At 32.6% G+C, this 14,740-nt stretch overlaps 1 protein-coding gene across 1 annotated transcript in view; it reads right to left on the bottom strand.

The window, feature by feature from the left end:
• LOC136034462 (A disintegrin and metalloproteinase with thrombospondin motifs 9-like) overlaps nt 1–4,586 on the bottom strand; it is a 100,438-nt gene extending 95,852 nt beyond the window's left edge. The window contains exon 1 of the mRNA XM_065715645.1: nt 4,431–4,586. Coding sequence (XP_065571717.1) covers nt 4,431–4,571 — 141 coding nt within the window. The 5' untranslated portion in view covers nt 4,572–4,586. The remainder of the gene's footprint in view (nt 1–4,430) is intronic.
• Nucleotides 4,587–14,740: the final 10,154 nt, after the last annotated feature.

Below are 14,740 nucleotides of genomic sequence, written 5' to 3'. Positions count from 1 at the left end.
TTTATTCCTAGTTTAAATATTTAGTCCTTTCAAGATCCCTAAGAAAGGAGTATTTACGTTTTCAATCTTTATTTTACTTTCTTCTTACTTCAAATTTGTCTTTCTATTTTTGCTTAAGTGACTTCTGCCTCAGTAATATTGTTTAAGTATTTTTGCATTTTTCGTTATTTGTTAAAGTGATGTTGTTTTTATCAAATTTTTATGTTCATAGATTTCTCAATTTTAAAAAAATTAGGTTCTTTTTTTGTCCATGTAATAGAATTTTGTTTTAAATTTTGCTGTAAAGTTATCGACCATTCTTAAAGGTAATTAAAAATTACAAAATATTTCGTCTTTTAAAATTTTTATTCAAGTAATTTTGAAATTTCAGATTTCTGTTTATTAATTTTTTTCACTTTTTGTACAAGTAGTTTAAAACTTTTCTATTTTGCGTTCAATTGAATTTTTTTAATTGAAAATTTCAATTTGAAGTTTTTTTATTTTATTTTTTTTTCAATTTATTTATTTTTTTCGACTATTTGCTAAGATAATTTCAAGTTTTAAAATTTCATTTCAAATATTTTATCTCTTTTGATTTTTTCAAGTAAGTTTGTCTTTTTTAAATATATGCTCCTTCTTTTTGAATTTATCGTTTAAAGAATTCACCATTTTATTTTCTATTGAGCTGCTTTAAGTCAGTTCAATTTCTGTGAAATAAAATAACAGATTTCTGGTTGTTATTGTTATAAAACGTACTTTTATTGCTTTCAATTTTTGTAAAAATTCATAGATTTCCAATTTTTGTCGAGAAAAAATACAAATATTCACTTTTTCTCGAACCAAACCAGAGACTTCGTCCAGTGTTTTTAAGAATCAATATTTCTGAACAATGAAAACATTTTCATTTACATTGATACATCAATATAATACTTCACGTAATCCCATATCCAGTTAAAAAAAAACAAGTTTTTTTAAATGAAAGTAAGGAGCGACATTAAAAATTTAAACGAACAGAAATTACTCCGTATATGAAAAGGGCTTTTCCTCCTCAAAGTCTCACTCTTTACGCTAAAGTTTGACTCTTTTTCTTAGCTCTACTTTTAAAACAGTAAAAAACTTTAGCGTAAAGAGCGGGGCATTGAGGAGGAAACGCCCCTTTCATATAAGGAGTAATTTCTGTTCGTTTTAAGTTTTAATGTCACTTCTTACTTTCACTTAAAAAAACTTGTTTTTTCTGTTTAATTTCTGGACGTTTTGAATTAATGCATGTTTTGATCTTGGCTCTCCGTATATAAATAATTAAAACGAAATTTGCATATTATTTTTTTGGGCTAAATGGCTTTTTCATAGTTTTAATTGGAAGATTTTGAGAAAAAAGGAGCGAGGGAGGAGGGCTTGCTGCCCGCCAATATTTTGATTACTTAAAAAGGCAATGATCGAATAATATTGAGAAAATAAGGAGCGGAGGAGGAGGCCTAGTTGTCCTCTATTTTTTGGTTACTTAAATAGGCAACAAGAACTTTTAATTTTTTAAGAACGTTTTTATTAGTAAAAAATATACGTAACTTATGAAGTAACTTACATAGTCAACTTCTGTATTCGTATGTTTTTATTGCGTACATGAGGGCTCACCCCTCGTCGATACCTTGCTCTTTACACTAAAGCTTAAATTGTGTCCCAATTCCATAAGAATGACCCCAATCACAAAGGCCATAGAATAAATAGTTGAGATCACTAAAAATACTTTAGCGTAAAGAGCGAGGTATTACAAGGACGTAAACCCCTCATATGCGTAAAAATTTCTTTTTGTTTTAAGTTTTAATGCTGCTTCTCACTTTCAGTAGAAAAAACTTTTCATATTTATTTTTTCATTGTTTTTTTTAAATAATGCTAGAAAATCCTGCGCCCCCTCCATTGAAAGTCTCCTCCCCCATGAGAAGTTCCTCCATGGAAAGATCCTCCCACGTAACCCTCCCCCCTTAACTCAAGAAAAAAGCTTGTTAAAAACAGCCTTAGCATCCTTGCTTCAACGAAGCTCAACCAGGACTCACAAACAGAAAGTTCAACCAGGAACCATTTTGGTTTGACTTTCTTGAAGTAAGGATGCTAGGGTTGTTTTTATAAAAAAAAAAATTTAAAAAATTTTTATTTTGAATTTTCGCATAGTTTGAGTATATATATATATATATATATATATATATATATATATATATATATATATATATATATATATATATATATATACATATATATATATATATATGTATATATATATATATATATATATATATATATATATATATATATATAAATACATACATATATATATATATATATATATATATATATATATATATATATATATATATATATATATATATATATATATATAATTTTTTTGGTGTTGTGCTGAAGACGGCCCTTGTACATAGGGTAAAAATATTCACTGAAATTAATTCCAGTGTCATGAGAAAATTTCCCAATTGCTTTTAAGCTGTGTTTGTTCATTTCTAATAGTGGTAACCTGTATTATTGTTTTTTAGTAAGCCTAAAATCTCATCTGTGATATCCTGGAGGTTTCATCTTGATGTGGTAAGCCGTTCAAAACTGTAGCTGATATACCCTTTTGACCCCTTTAGACGTCCTTTTCATCTTAAAACTGTTAGCCAAAAATGTAGTACAATTGAGGTAGTAGTTGGAGTAATTCAGTAGCAGTAACATTAGTAGTAGCAGTAAAAGTAGTTGTGGTGAAAAAAAAAGTAGTATAAAAGTAGTATAAATAGTAAAAGTAGTTGTGTTAGTAGTAGTATGCACATCTTATCTTTGTTCAATTGATCCTCTCCTTTATGCACTCTCTGAAAGTTCTAGCTTAAACCCAAATCCATTCTTAATATTCACTCTTTTGACAACCTGCATGCACACAGCGTGTTTTGCTTTAGTTCAAATTCCCCCTGAATCTTCTGTCAAGTTTTCACTATATTAAGTTTAGTCTTAATACCACTATTATCATAGCAGCAGCGGTAGTAGTAAGAGGAGTAGTAGCAGCAATAGTGTTTTATTAGTAATAGTAGGAATAGAAGATGCAGTAGTTGCAGGCAAAGGTATCCTTTTGGTCAGCCGATCAAATCACTCATGATGCCCCAGAAATTCCATCTTTTTACGGTAAGCCGTTCCAAAAATATTGATACACCTATATTATAAATCTGTGAGCACATAGTATGTTTTGATTTTGTTCAATTTTCCCCTCAATATTTCATCAGATGTTCATTTCAAAATCTTCAGCCTTGGTAACAGTCACTAGAGAAGCAGAAGTTTTGGTGTTAGTAGTGGTAGTAGCATTAGAAGCAGCAGTGGTAGCAGTATTATTGAGGGGTTTTTTAGTAGTAGTAATGGTAGCCGGCAAATATTGCCTTTTTAGTTAATATTTCATCTTCCTTACCATTTCTTGAAAATTTTGACTTAATATACTCAATCAACCCTTTTGACAATTTGTAAATGCATAATGTGTTTTGATTTAGTTCAACACTCTCTGGAAAAATCACCTGGATGCTCTTTGTTAAGTTGGAAAATAAAAGTGAAAAATGATTTATGACTCATCTAATCACTTTGGGCTCCAACCTTCAGTTCACTTTAGAACGACAAGATAACCACAAAATTCCGTTTCTAGATGTATTTATTTTTGATGTCTCTTAGCCCTAAATTTTTCATTGTAGAAAGCCTACGCATAACACCACGTATTTACATTTTCCCTCCAACCAATATCCCTGAATAAACAGAGGATTAGTTATCTCATTGGCTGACCGAGTTATTCGAATATGCTTGGAGCCTCACCTAGTCTCCGAATATTAGTATATATATTAACTGGTAATTTAGTATTAGTATTAGTAGCAGTAGTAGTAGTAACAGTAGTAGTAGCAATAGTAGCAGTAGTAGTATAGATCGTAGTAATAGCAGTAGTAGTAGCTGTAGCAGTGGCAGTAGTAGTAGAAGTAGTGGCAGTAAGGAACGCAAGAAACTTAAAATTAAAATCTCTAAGGCCACTTTTTGTGAGATTACCTGTTTAAACAGAAAAGTGTTCTAACTAAAAAAAAACGGATGCAAAAGGGGGTCACCGGTAATTTTTAATCGTCAAAATGATTCGTAATAATAGTTACTAATTCCTGAACCAGCTTCAAGTGGTGAATTCTCCTTACTTACAAGTTTTTTTTAGTCTTTTTCAATTATCTTTGACTGTAGGCACCCAATCAGTCTTTATTAAGCTGCTGCAGATGGCACTGCCACGATTTTTTTTTACCAGAAAATATTACTTCAGATGATGAGTTGAGCTATTGAGGAGTGAAAGACAAATGAGAGACATATTAATTTAGTACCACGAAAAACGCCTTTAGTTTCAAAAATAACGTCAATCATCTTTCAACAATCATCAGGGAAACTCAAAATGAAAACTGTACCTTTGCCCCACCATCTAGTGTTAGTTTATCAACATCACTCTTGTCAATAGCATCAACAAAGTCAATTAGCTTAATAAGATCTTTTTTAAAGCAACTAGATCCAAAGAACAGAATAAAGCAAAATTTCAAAAACCACTCCATTATAACTTATATACTGTACTGGATGTTGTACATTTATTACTTTTGTCTTCAACCATATTGAAGCGATTTACAGCTTCAAAGATATGTGATTCTTGGAATCACATATCGCTTGACTGTGCTGGCGTTGCTTAATACAGATAACCTACAGGCAACCTGACTGTTACCAAGGCTGAAGATTTTGAAAGGAACATCTGAGGAAATATTGAGGGGAAAATTGAACAAAATCAAAACATACTATGTTATCACAGATTTATAATACAGGCGTATCAAATATTTTTGGAACGGCTTACCGTAACAAGATGGAATTTCTGGGGCATCATGAGTGATATGATCGGCTGACCAAAAGGATACCTTTACCCGCAACTACTGCATATTCTATTTCTACTATTACTAATATAACACTATTGCTGCTACTACTCCTCTTACTACTACCGCTGTTGCTATGATAGAAGTGGCATTAAGACTAAACTTAATATGGTGAAAACTTGACAGAAGATTGAGGAGAACTTTGAACTAAAGCAAAACACGCTGTGTGCATGCAGGTTGTCAAAAGAGTGAATCTTAAGAATGGATTTGGGTTTAAGCTGGAACTTTCAGAGAGTGCTTAAAGGAAAAGATCAATTGAACAAAGATAAGATGTGGATACTACTACTAACACAACTACTTTTACTATTTATACTACTTTTATACTACTTTTTTTTACCACAACTACTTTTACTGCTACTACTAATGTTACTGCTACTGAATTACTCCAACTACTAGCTCAATTGCACTACTTGTTTGGCTAAAGTTTTAAGATGAAAAGGACGTCTAAAGGGGTCAAAAGGCTTATCAGCTACATTTTTGAACGGCTTACCACATCAAGATGAAACCTCCAGCGTATCACAGATGAGATTTTAGGCTTACTAAAAAACAATTATACAGGTTACCACTATTAGAAATGAACAAACACAGCTTAGAAGCAATTGGGAAATTTTCTCATGACAGTGGAATTCATTTCAGTGAATATTTTGGCCCTATGTACAAGGGCCGTCTTCAGCACAACACCAATATATATATATATATATATATATATATATATATATATATATATATATATATATATATATATATATATATATATATATATATATATATATACATAAATAAGTTGTTTGTTTGTCTGTTGACTGACGTCATGTTTGTATGTCGACTGACGTCATGTTTGTCGACTGACGAAATTACAGACCAGGACACCAGGGCACAAATGACGACCGGGACACAGGGAATATAAATGACGACTGGGACACTCGAAGAGAAATTACAGACTGGGACACCGGGACACAAATAACGAGCGGGACACAGGGAATATAAATGACGACCGGGGCACAGGGACACAAATACAACGGGGACACTGGGGGGCACAGGGGGATATATAAATGACGACCGGGACACAGGGAATGTTCGATTAGCAATCAACAAAGCTCAAGGGCAATCATTAGAATAATGAGGTATAGATCTGAATACGGATTGTTTTTCCCATGGACAATAATATGTTGCATGTTCAAGAGTCGGTAAACCTGACAATCTATCTATATGCACAGACAATGGGACAGTGAAGAATGATGTATATTCGCAAGTTTTACGTAGTTAAAAACATATATATATATATATATCTATCTATATTCACAGGTGGACACAGGGACACAACTACAATGGCGCGTAACTAATATGGCGCGTAACGACTTACGCGCAAGGGGGGGGGGGGGCTTGGGGGGGGGTGAAACGCCCCAACCAGCTAGGTGTTGGAGTGGCGCGAAGCGCCACCCCAACAGCTAGTATATATATATATATATATATATATATATATATATATATATTCAAACTATGCGAAAATTCAAACTAAAAATGTTTTTAAAATTTCTTATAAAAACAACCCTAGCATCCATACTTCAAGAAAGTCAAACCAGAACACTTCCTGGTTTAACTTTCTGTTTGTAAGTCCTGGTTCAGCTTCGTTGAAGCAAGGATGCTAAGGCTGTTTTTAACAAGCTTTTTTCTTGAGTTGAGGGGGGGGGCTACGTGGGAGGATCTTTCCATGGAGGAACTTCTCATGGGGGAAGAGACTTTCAATGGAGGGGGCGCAGGATTTTCTAGCATTATTTAAAAAAAAAACAATGAAAAAATAAATATGAAAAGTTTTTTCTACTGAAAGTGAGAAGCAGCATTAAAACTTAAAACGAACAGAAATTATTACGCATATGAGGTATTTACCTCCTCGTAATACCTCGCTCTTTACGCTAAAGTATTTTTAGTAATTACAACTATTTATTCTATGGCCTTTGTGATTCAGGGGCCATTCTTATGGAACTGGGACAAAATTTAAGCTTTAGTGTAAAGAGCAAGGTATCGACAAGGGGTGAGCCCTCATGTACGCAATGAAAACATAAGAATATAAAAGTTGGCTATGTAAGTTACTTCATAAGTAACGTATATTTCTTACTAATAAAAACGTCCTTAAAATTAAAAGCTCTTGTTGCCTATTTAAGTAACCAAAAAATAGAGGACAACTAGGCCTCCTCTCCCGCTCCTTATTTTCTCAGTATTATTCGATCATTGCCTTTTTAAGTAATCAAAAAATTGGCGGGCAATAAGCCCTCCTCCCTCGCTCCTTTTTCTCAAAATCTTCCAATTAAAAATATGAAAAAGCCATTCAGCAAAAAAAATTAATATGCAAATTTCGTTTTAATTATTTATATGCGGAGAGCCAAGATCAAAACATGCATTAATTCAAAACGTCCAGATATTAAACAGAAAAAACAAGTTTTTTTAAATGAAAGTAAGGAGCGACATTAAAACTTAAAACGAACAGAAATTACTCCGTATATGAAAGGGGCGTTTCCTCCTCAACGCCCCGTTTTTTACGCTAAAGTTTTTTACTGTTTTAAAAGTAGAGTTACGAGAAAGAGTCAAACTTTAGCGTAAAGAATGAAACTTTGAGGAGGAAAAGCCCTTTTCATATACCGAGTAATTTCTGTTCGTTTAAATTTTTAATGTCGCTCCTTATTTTCATTTAAAAAAACTTGTTTGTTTTTTTAAATCTGGATATGGGATTACGTGAAGCATTATATTGATATGTCAATGTAAATGAAAATGTTTTCATTGTTCAGAAATATTGATTCTTAAAAACACTGGACGAAGTCTCTGGTTTGGCTCGAGAAAAAATGAATTTTGGTATTTTTTCTCGACAAAAATTGGAAATCTATGAATTTTTACAAAAATTGAAAGCAATAAAAGTGCCTTTTATAACAATACAAACCTGAAATCTGTTATTTTATTTCACAGAAATTGAATGGACTTAGAGCAGCTCAATAAAAAAATAAAATGGTGAATTCTTTAAACGATAAATTCAAAAAGAAGGAGCATATATTTAAAAAAAAACGAATATACTTGAAAAAACCAAAAGAGATAAAATATTTGAAATGAAATTTTAAAACTTGAAATTATCTTAGCAAATAGTCGAAAAAAATAAATAAATTGAAAAAAAAAATAAAAAAGACTTCAAACTGAACTTTTCAATTGAAAAAATTCAATTGAACGCAAAATAGAAAAGTTTTAAACTACTTGTAAAAAAAGTGAAAAAAATAATTAACAGAAATCTGAAATCTCAAAATTACTTGAATAAAAATTTTAAAAGACGAAGTATTTTTTAATTTTTAATTACCTTTAAGAATGGTCGATAACTTTACAGCAAAATTTAAAACAAAATTCTATTACACGGACTAAAAAAGAAACTATTTTTTTTTAAATTGAGAAATCTATGAAAACATCATAAAAATTTGATAAAAACAACATCGCTTTAACAAATAACGAAAAATACAAAAATACTTAAACAATATTACTAAGGCAGAAGTCACTTAAGCAAAAATAGAAAGACAAATTTGAAGTAAAAAGAAACTAAAATAAAGATTGAAAACGTAAATACTCCTTTCTTAGAGATCTTAAAAGGACTAAATATTTAAACTAGGAGTAAAATGGCTTTTCAGAAATTAAATAAGTGTTGAGAAGAAAAGAGTAACTGAAAAGGACAAGAGGTTTATTACATTCTAATCACTTTTAAAAATACACTTCAACATGCCCTTAAAGCACTAACTTCATACTCTCTTCTTTTGCTTATTAAACAAAAAACAACAAGTTTTTTTTAAATGAAAGTAAGGAGCAACATTAAAACTAAGACGAACAGAAATTACTCCGTATATGAAAGTGACTTTTCCTCCTCAACGCCCCGCTCTTTACGCTAAAGTTTGATTCTTTCTCTTAACTCTACATTGTGAAACAGTGAAAAACTTTAGAGTAAAGACCGGGGCGTTGATGAGGAAAAGCCCCTTTCATATACGGAGTAATTTCTGTTCGTTTTAAGTTTTAATGTTGCTCCTTACTTTCATTTTTTTTTTCTACTTGTTTTTTTTTTTTTTTTTTTAATTTCTGGACGTTTTTGAATTAATGCATGTTTTGATCTTGGCTCTCCACACATAAATAATTAAAACGAAAATTGCATACTAATTTTTTGGGGCTAAATGGCTTTTTCATAGTTTTAATCGAAAGATTTTGAGAAAAAAGGAGCGAGGAAGGAGGCCTAGCTGCCCTCTAATTTTTTGATTATTTAAAAAGGCAACTATAACTTATAATTTTTTACGAGCGTTTTCATAAGTAAAAAATATACGTAGCTTGCGAATTAAATTACGTAGCGAAGTTCTATATTCGTATGTTTTTATTACGTATATGAGGGGGCTCACCCCTCGTCGATACCTCGCTCTTAACTTTGAAGTTTAAATTTTGTCCCAATTCCTTTAGAATGGCCCCTGAATCACAAAGTCTGTAGAATAAATATTTGAAATTACTAAAAATACTTTAGCGTAAAGAGCAAGATATTACCAGGAGGTAAACCCATCATATGCGTAATAACTTCTTTTTGTTTTAAGTTTTAATGCTGCTTAGCACTTTCAATAGAAAAAACTTTTCATATTTATTTTTTCATTGTTTTTTAAATAATGCTAGAAAATCCTGCGCTCCCTCCATTGAAAGTCTCTTCCCCATGAGAAGTTCCTCCATAGAAAGATCCTCCCACGTAACCCCCCCCCCCTCAACTCTCCCACCCAAACCAAAGAAATACCCCTAAAAACGTCTGTACACTTCCCAGTAACCATTACTATATGTAAACACAGGTCAAAGTTTGTAACTTGCGGCCCCTCCCACGGGGACTGCGGGGGAGTAACCTGTTCCCAAAGACATAGTTATTAGGTTTTTTGACTATGGTGAATCAAATGGCTATCTCAGAGTTTTGATCTGGTGACTTTGGGGGGAAATGAGCGTGGGAGGGAGCCTAGGTGCCCTCCAATTGTTTTGGTCACTTAAAAAGGGCACTAGAACTTTTAATTTTCCGTTAGAATGAGCCATTTCGCGACATTCTAGGACCAATGAGTCGATACGATCACCCCTGGGAAAAAAAACAACAAAAAAAAACAAATAAACACGCATCCGTGACTTGTCTTCTGGCAAAATGCGAAATTCCACATTTTTGTAGATAAGGGCTTGAATCTTCTACAATAGGGTTCTCTGATAAGCTGAATCTGATTGCGTGATTTTCATTACGATCGTATGACTTTTAGGGGATGTTTCCCCCTATTTTCTAAAATGAGGCAAGTTTTCTCAGGCTCGTAACTTTTGGTGGGTAAGATTAATCTTGATGAAACTTATATATTTAAAATCAGCATTAAAATTCCATTGTTTTGACGTTACTATTGGTGTCAAAATTCAATTTTTTAGAGTTTCTGTTAATATTCAGCCGGGTCCCTCCTTACTACAGTTCGTTACCACGAACAGTTTGATTTTTAGCTATTGCTGATTCATCCCCCTGACAAAGACCATACATATAGTATGTATTGATTTTTTCACCATCCTCCTCAACATTTCTTAAAAATTTCACCTAGGTCTTTTGAAGACCCTGGACTAAATATGCCACATTTTCAAAGTAATAAACCTAAATTTTCATAAATTACAGTCCATGCCTCATTCCCAGGAGCCTTGAGAGGAGGAAGGTACTTCATGCTTGAACACATACTTATTTGACCTTTAGAATATTCTGAACATGATGGCACTTTCAATATTTTATTACTACCTTTGAGGGCAGGCTATGGCATCTAAAAAAAGCTCAGGAAGCTCCTCCCAATTCTGGAATATGCAGCTTCTGTATGGCATTTTTGACTGACGACTGAGCAAAGCGCCAGGCTCAAAAGAGTTTAGAAAAGCTATCTAATAATAGTTTCGAAGCACGCAGAAATGTTGTATGAAGAGCTGCTGACAAAGTTTAAAACACAAACTTAAACAAAGGTATTTTAAAAAACAAAGGTATTGTCCAGCCCTATAGAGAAGGTGTTGATGTTTATAAATACCAACATTTAGGTCTAGCTTTGAACAGAGATTCAGGTGATTTAAGAATAAATGAGTCGTATTTCAATTTTCTCAAAAGAGAAGCCGATTGGGTCAATCTCTGATTGACTCAATCAACAAAACCCTTTCCCCCCCTCAATCCACGACAAAATGACCCTCGCGCAGGGTTGCAGTGATGTTGACAGAAATCCCGAGGATTTATTAGTGTTTTGTTTTGTTTGTTTGTTTGTTTTTGCGTCGCTTATTAATGTGACTATACCAAAGAATTCTGGCAGTGCCAAGAAAATTTTTGTGAAAATAGAAGTTTGTCTATCTATCTATCTAAAACCGAGTTGGGAAGAGGAGTTGGCTACTCTTTGACCATTTCTCAACATCACATTCATATTCATAATAGCATTTTGTGAATTTGCATACACATACATAGCACACATAGCACATTACACATAGCACACACATATAGCATTTACATATCACATGTGAATTTTCATACTACTTTCTTCAAAAAAGCAATAATGTTTCAGGAATTTTTTATCGATGTGCTTTGTTTTATTGACCGATGTTTTTGAATCGGTAAAGATGTGTGATGTGATAAGTTGTCGTGTATCTCGTGCTTTTATATGTGTATGCTGACTTTTCTTCTGGAGTTGTTCGCATTGAATCGAAAAATTGGAATTCTGCGATAGTGAATTCTTAATTTAATTTTATGAGCAAGTTATGCGTTTATACAGATCTTTTCATAGAAGTTTTTATAAAGCATTTTATTCAACATACCTCAAAGCATGACAGGAAAATTTTCATATTACTTTCTTCAAAAGTAATGGTGTTTCAAGAATTTTTCTACAGATGTACTTTTTTGTCTTGTCCTATGTTTTTTGAATTAAATAAAAAAAACAAGTTTTTTAAATGAAAGTAAGGAGCGACATTAAAACTTAAAACGAACAGAAATTACTCCGTATATGAAAGGGGCTTTTCCTTCTCAACGCCCCAATCTTTACGCTAAAGTTTTGCTCTTTCTCTTAACTCTACATTTTAAAACAGTAAAAGAACTTTAGCGTAAAGAGCGGGGCGTTGAGAAGGAAAAGCACCTTTCATATACGGAGTAGTTTCTGTTCGTTTTAAGTTTTAATGTCGCTCCTTACTGTCATTTAAAAGCTTGTTTTTTAATTTAATTTCTGGACGTTTTTGAATCAATGCATGTTTTGATTTCGGCTCTCCGCAGAGGAATAATTAAAACGAAATTTGTATATTTTTTTTTTTTTTTTGGGCTAAATGGCTTTCTCATAATTTTGACCGAATGATTTTGAGAAAAAAAGAGCGGGGGAGAAAGCCAAGTTGCCCTCCGATTTTCGGTTAATTAAGAAGGCAACTAGAAATTTTAATTTTTACGAATCTTTTTATAAGTAAAAGATATATATAACTCATAAATTAGCTTACGTAAAGAACTTTTGTATTCTATGCTAGTAAATCCTACGCTCCCTTCATGGAAATTTTCTTCCCCCATGACAAATTCCACGATGGAAAGTTGCCTCCAACCAAAAAATCCTCCTGAAAACGCCTGTACACTTCCCAATAACCATTACTATATGTAAGCACTGGTCAAAGTTTTGAACTTGTTGCCCCTCCCACGGGGACTGTGGGGGAGTAAGCCGTCCCCAAAGACATAGTTATAAGGTTTTTCGACTACGCTGAATAAAATGGCTATCTCATAATTTTGATCCGTTGACTTTGGAAAAATAATTAGCGTGGGAGGGGGCCTAGGTGCCCTCCAATTTTTTGGTCACTTAAAAAGGGCACTAGAACTTTTCATTTCCGTTAGAATGAGCCCCCTCACAACATTCTAGGACAACTGGGTCGATACGATCACCCCTGGGAAAAAAAACAACAACAACAAAAAACAAAAAAAAACAAACAAACAAATAAACACGCATCCGTGACCTGCCTTCTGGCAAAAAATATATAATTCCACATTTTTGTAGATAGGGGCTTGAAACTTCTACAGTAGGGTTTTCTGATACGCTGAATCTGATGGTGTGATTTTCGTTAAGATTCTATGACTTTTAGGGGGTGTTTCCTCCTGTTTTCTAAAATAACGCAAATTTTCTCAGGCTCGTAACTTTTGATGGGTAAGACTAAACTTGATGAAACTTATATATTTAAAATTAGCATTAAAATGCGATTCTTTTGATGTAGCTATTGGTACCAAAATCCCATTTATTAGACTTTTGGTTATTATTTAGCCGGGTCGCTCTTTACTACAGTTCGTTACCACGAACTGTTTGATAAATATAGATATATGTTGTGATAGATTATTGCGTATTTCATGGTTTTATATTTGTATGCTAACTTTTTTTTCTGGAGTTTTTCGCATTTAATTGAGAAATTTGAATTTTCCCATAGTGAGATTTTAGATTACTTTTATAAGTAAGTTCAGCATTTTTAATAATCTTAGTTTTCTGTGTTCTGCTATTGTGTTTTTTATATATGTGCTTACTTTACTTTTCTTGTTTCCTGTATTGATTCAAAAGGGTTGAAAAGTGCCTATGTTTTGGAATACCTTGGCTAATGAACTATGAATAATTTGAAAGGAAAATATTTAATTTATACTTGAAGAGTTAAAGAGGTATATAAAGCTTTCTTTTAGCGTTGCTGTGAGCACAGAAATATCATTCCATAAAAAAATTTCAACTCAAGAGCAGAAGAAATTCAAGAAAGGTGTTCAAAAGAGTTTGGGGGAAAAGAGTGTTGTTATCTATGTTATCCTTCTTGGTCTGGCCAGTTAAAACTATTATGTGTTTTACGGAGGAGTTAACGCTGTGTCACGTTTTTCTTATGATAAGCGTTATTATTTCAAAATAGACATGAAACTATTGACACAAAATGGTACTTAGGATTAAATGGTTAGGGATGGTTGCATTTAATAGCAGTAATAGGAGGATCACCTAAATTTGAAGTGTAAAAGAGATAAATAAGAAACTAACCCTTGTTAAAACAAATTTAGTATGGTCACTATGTGTAGCGTCACCAATATGAGTTATAATTATCATTTGAGAAATAGAGATGAAAAGCGAATGAAAAATAGATAGGGACTATTTAAAGAGTAGCACAGTTTTGTGCATATTTGTTGCTCTTTGAAATTCGGGTTTGATAAGATTCTTGAGTACCAAAGGAACTAAATTTGAATTTTTTGATACTTTCTTGACTAGTTTTTGCAACTCAACACGATTGGTAAAATAAAAATAGACTTGAGCAAAATTTAAGGTGGTGAGCGTGGAGGGGAGCAAGTTTGTGTTGGTGATCTTCGGAAGACTGACTATCAATAATAGTTAGAAACGAAAAAGACGCATTCTTGTTTATGACCAGAGATTGAAAAATGTAAACATTCCCTATTCTAGAAATCTTGAGAAAAACTAAACAGTATTGATTTTTTAAGAAAGCAGAGTCAAGAGAAAATTTCAAACCGGATGAATAAAAGGTTTAAAGGAGGAATGTGGTTTGCTTTGCGGGATTTTTATTTTTAATTACTGTTGGGATTCTTCTTAAACATGCCAGTCTTCTTAGTAAAATGAATTAAATGTAAATCACTCCAAAAGAAAAAATTCGTATAACATAAAATATGGGAATTGGGTGATTCAAGGACAATGGAATATACGACAAAATTTCAGCTGAAGAACAAACAATAGACCATAAGTATGTTTTACTGAAAATTGGAGTTTCTATAGTATTATCTGGTCTTTGGGGCT

This window comes from Artemia franciscana, chromosome 13 (assembly GCF_032884065.1).
Source record: "Artemia franciscana chromosome 13, ASM3288406v1, whole genome shotgun sequence".
Lineage (NCBI taxonomy): Eukaryota > Metazoa > Arthropoda > Branchiopoda > Anostraca > Artemiidae > Artemia > Artemia franciscana.
This window is presented reverse-complemented; position numbering and strand designations above follow the sequence as displayed.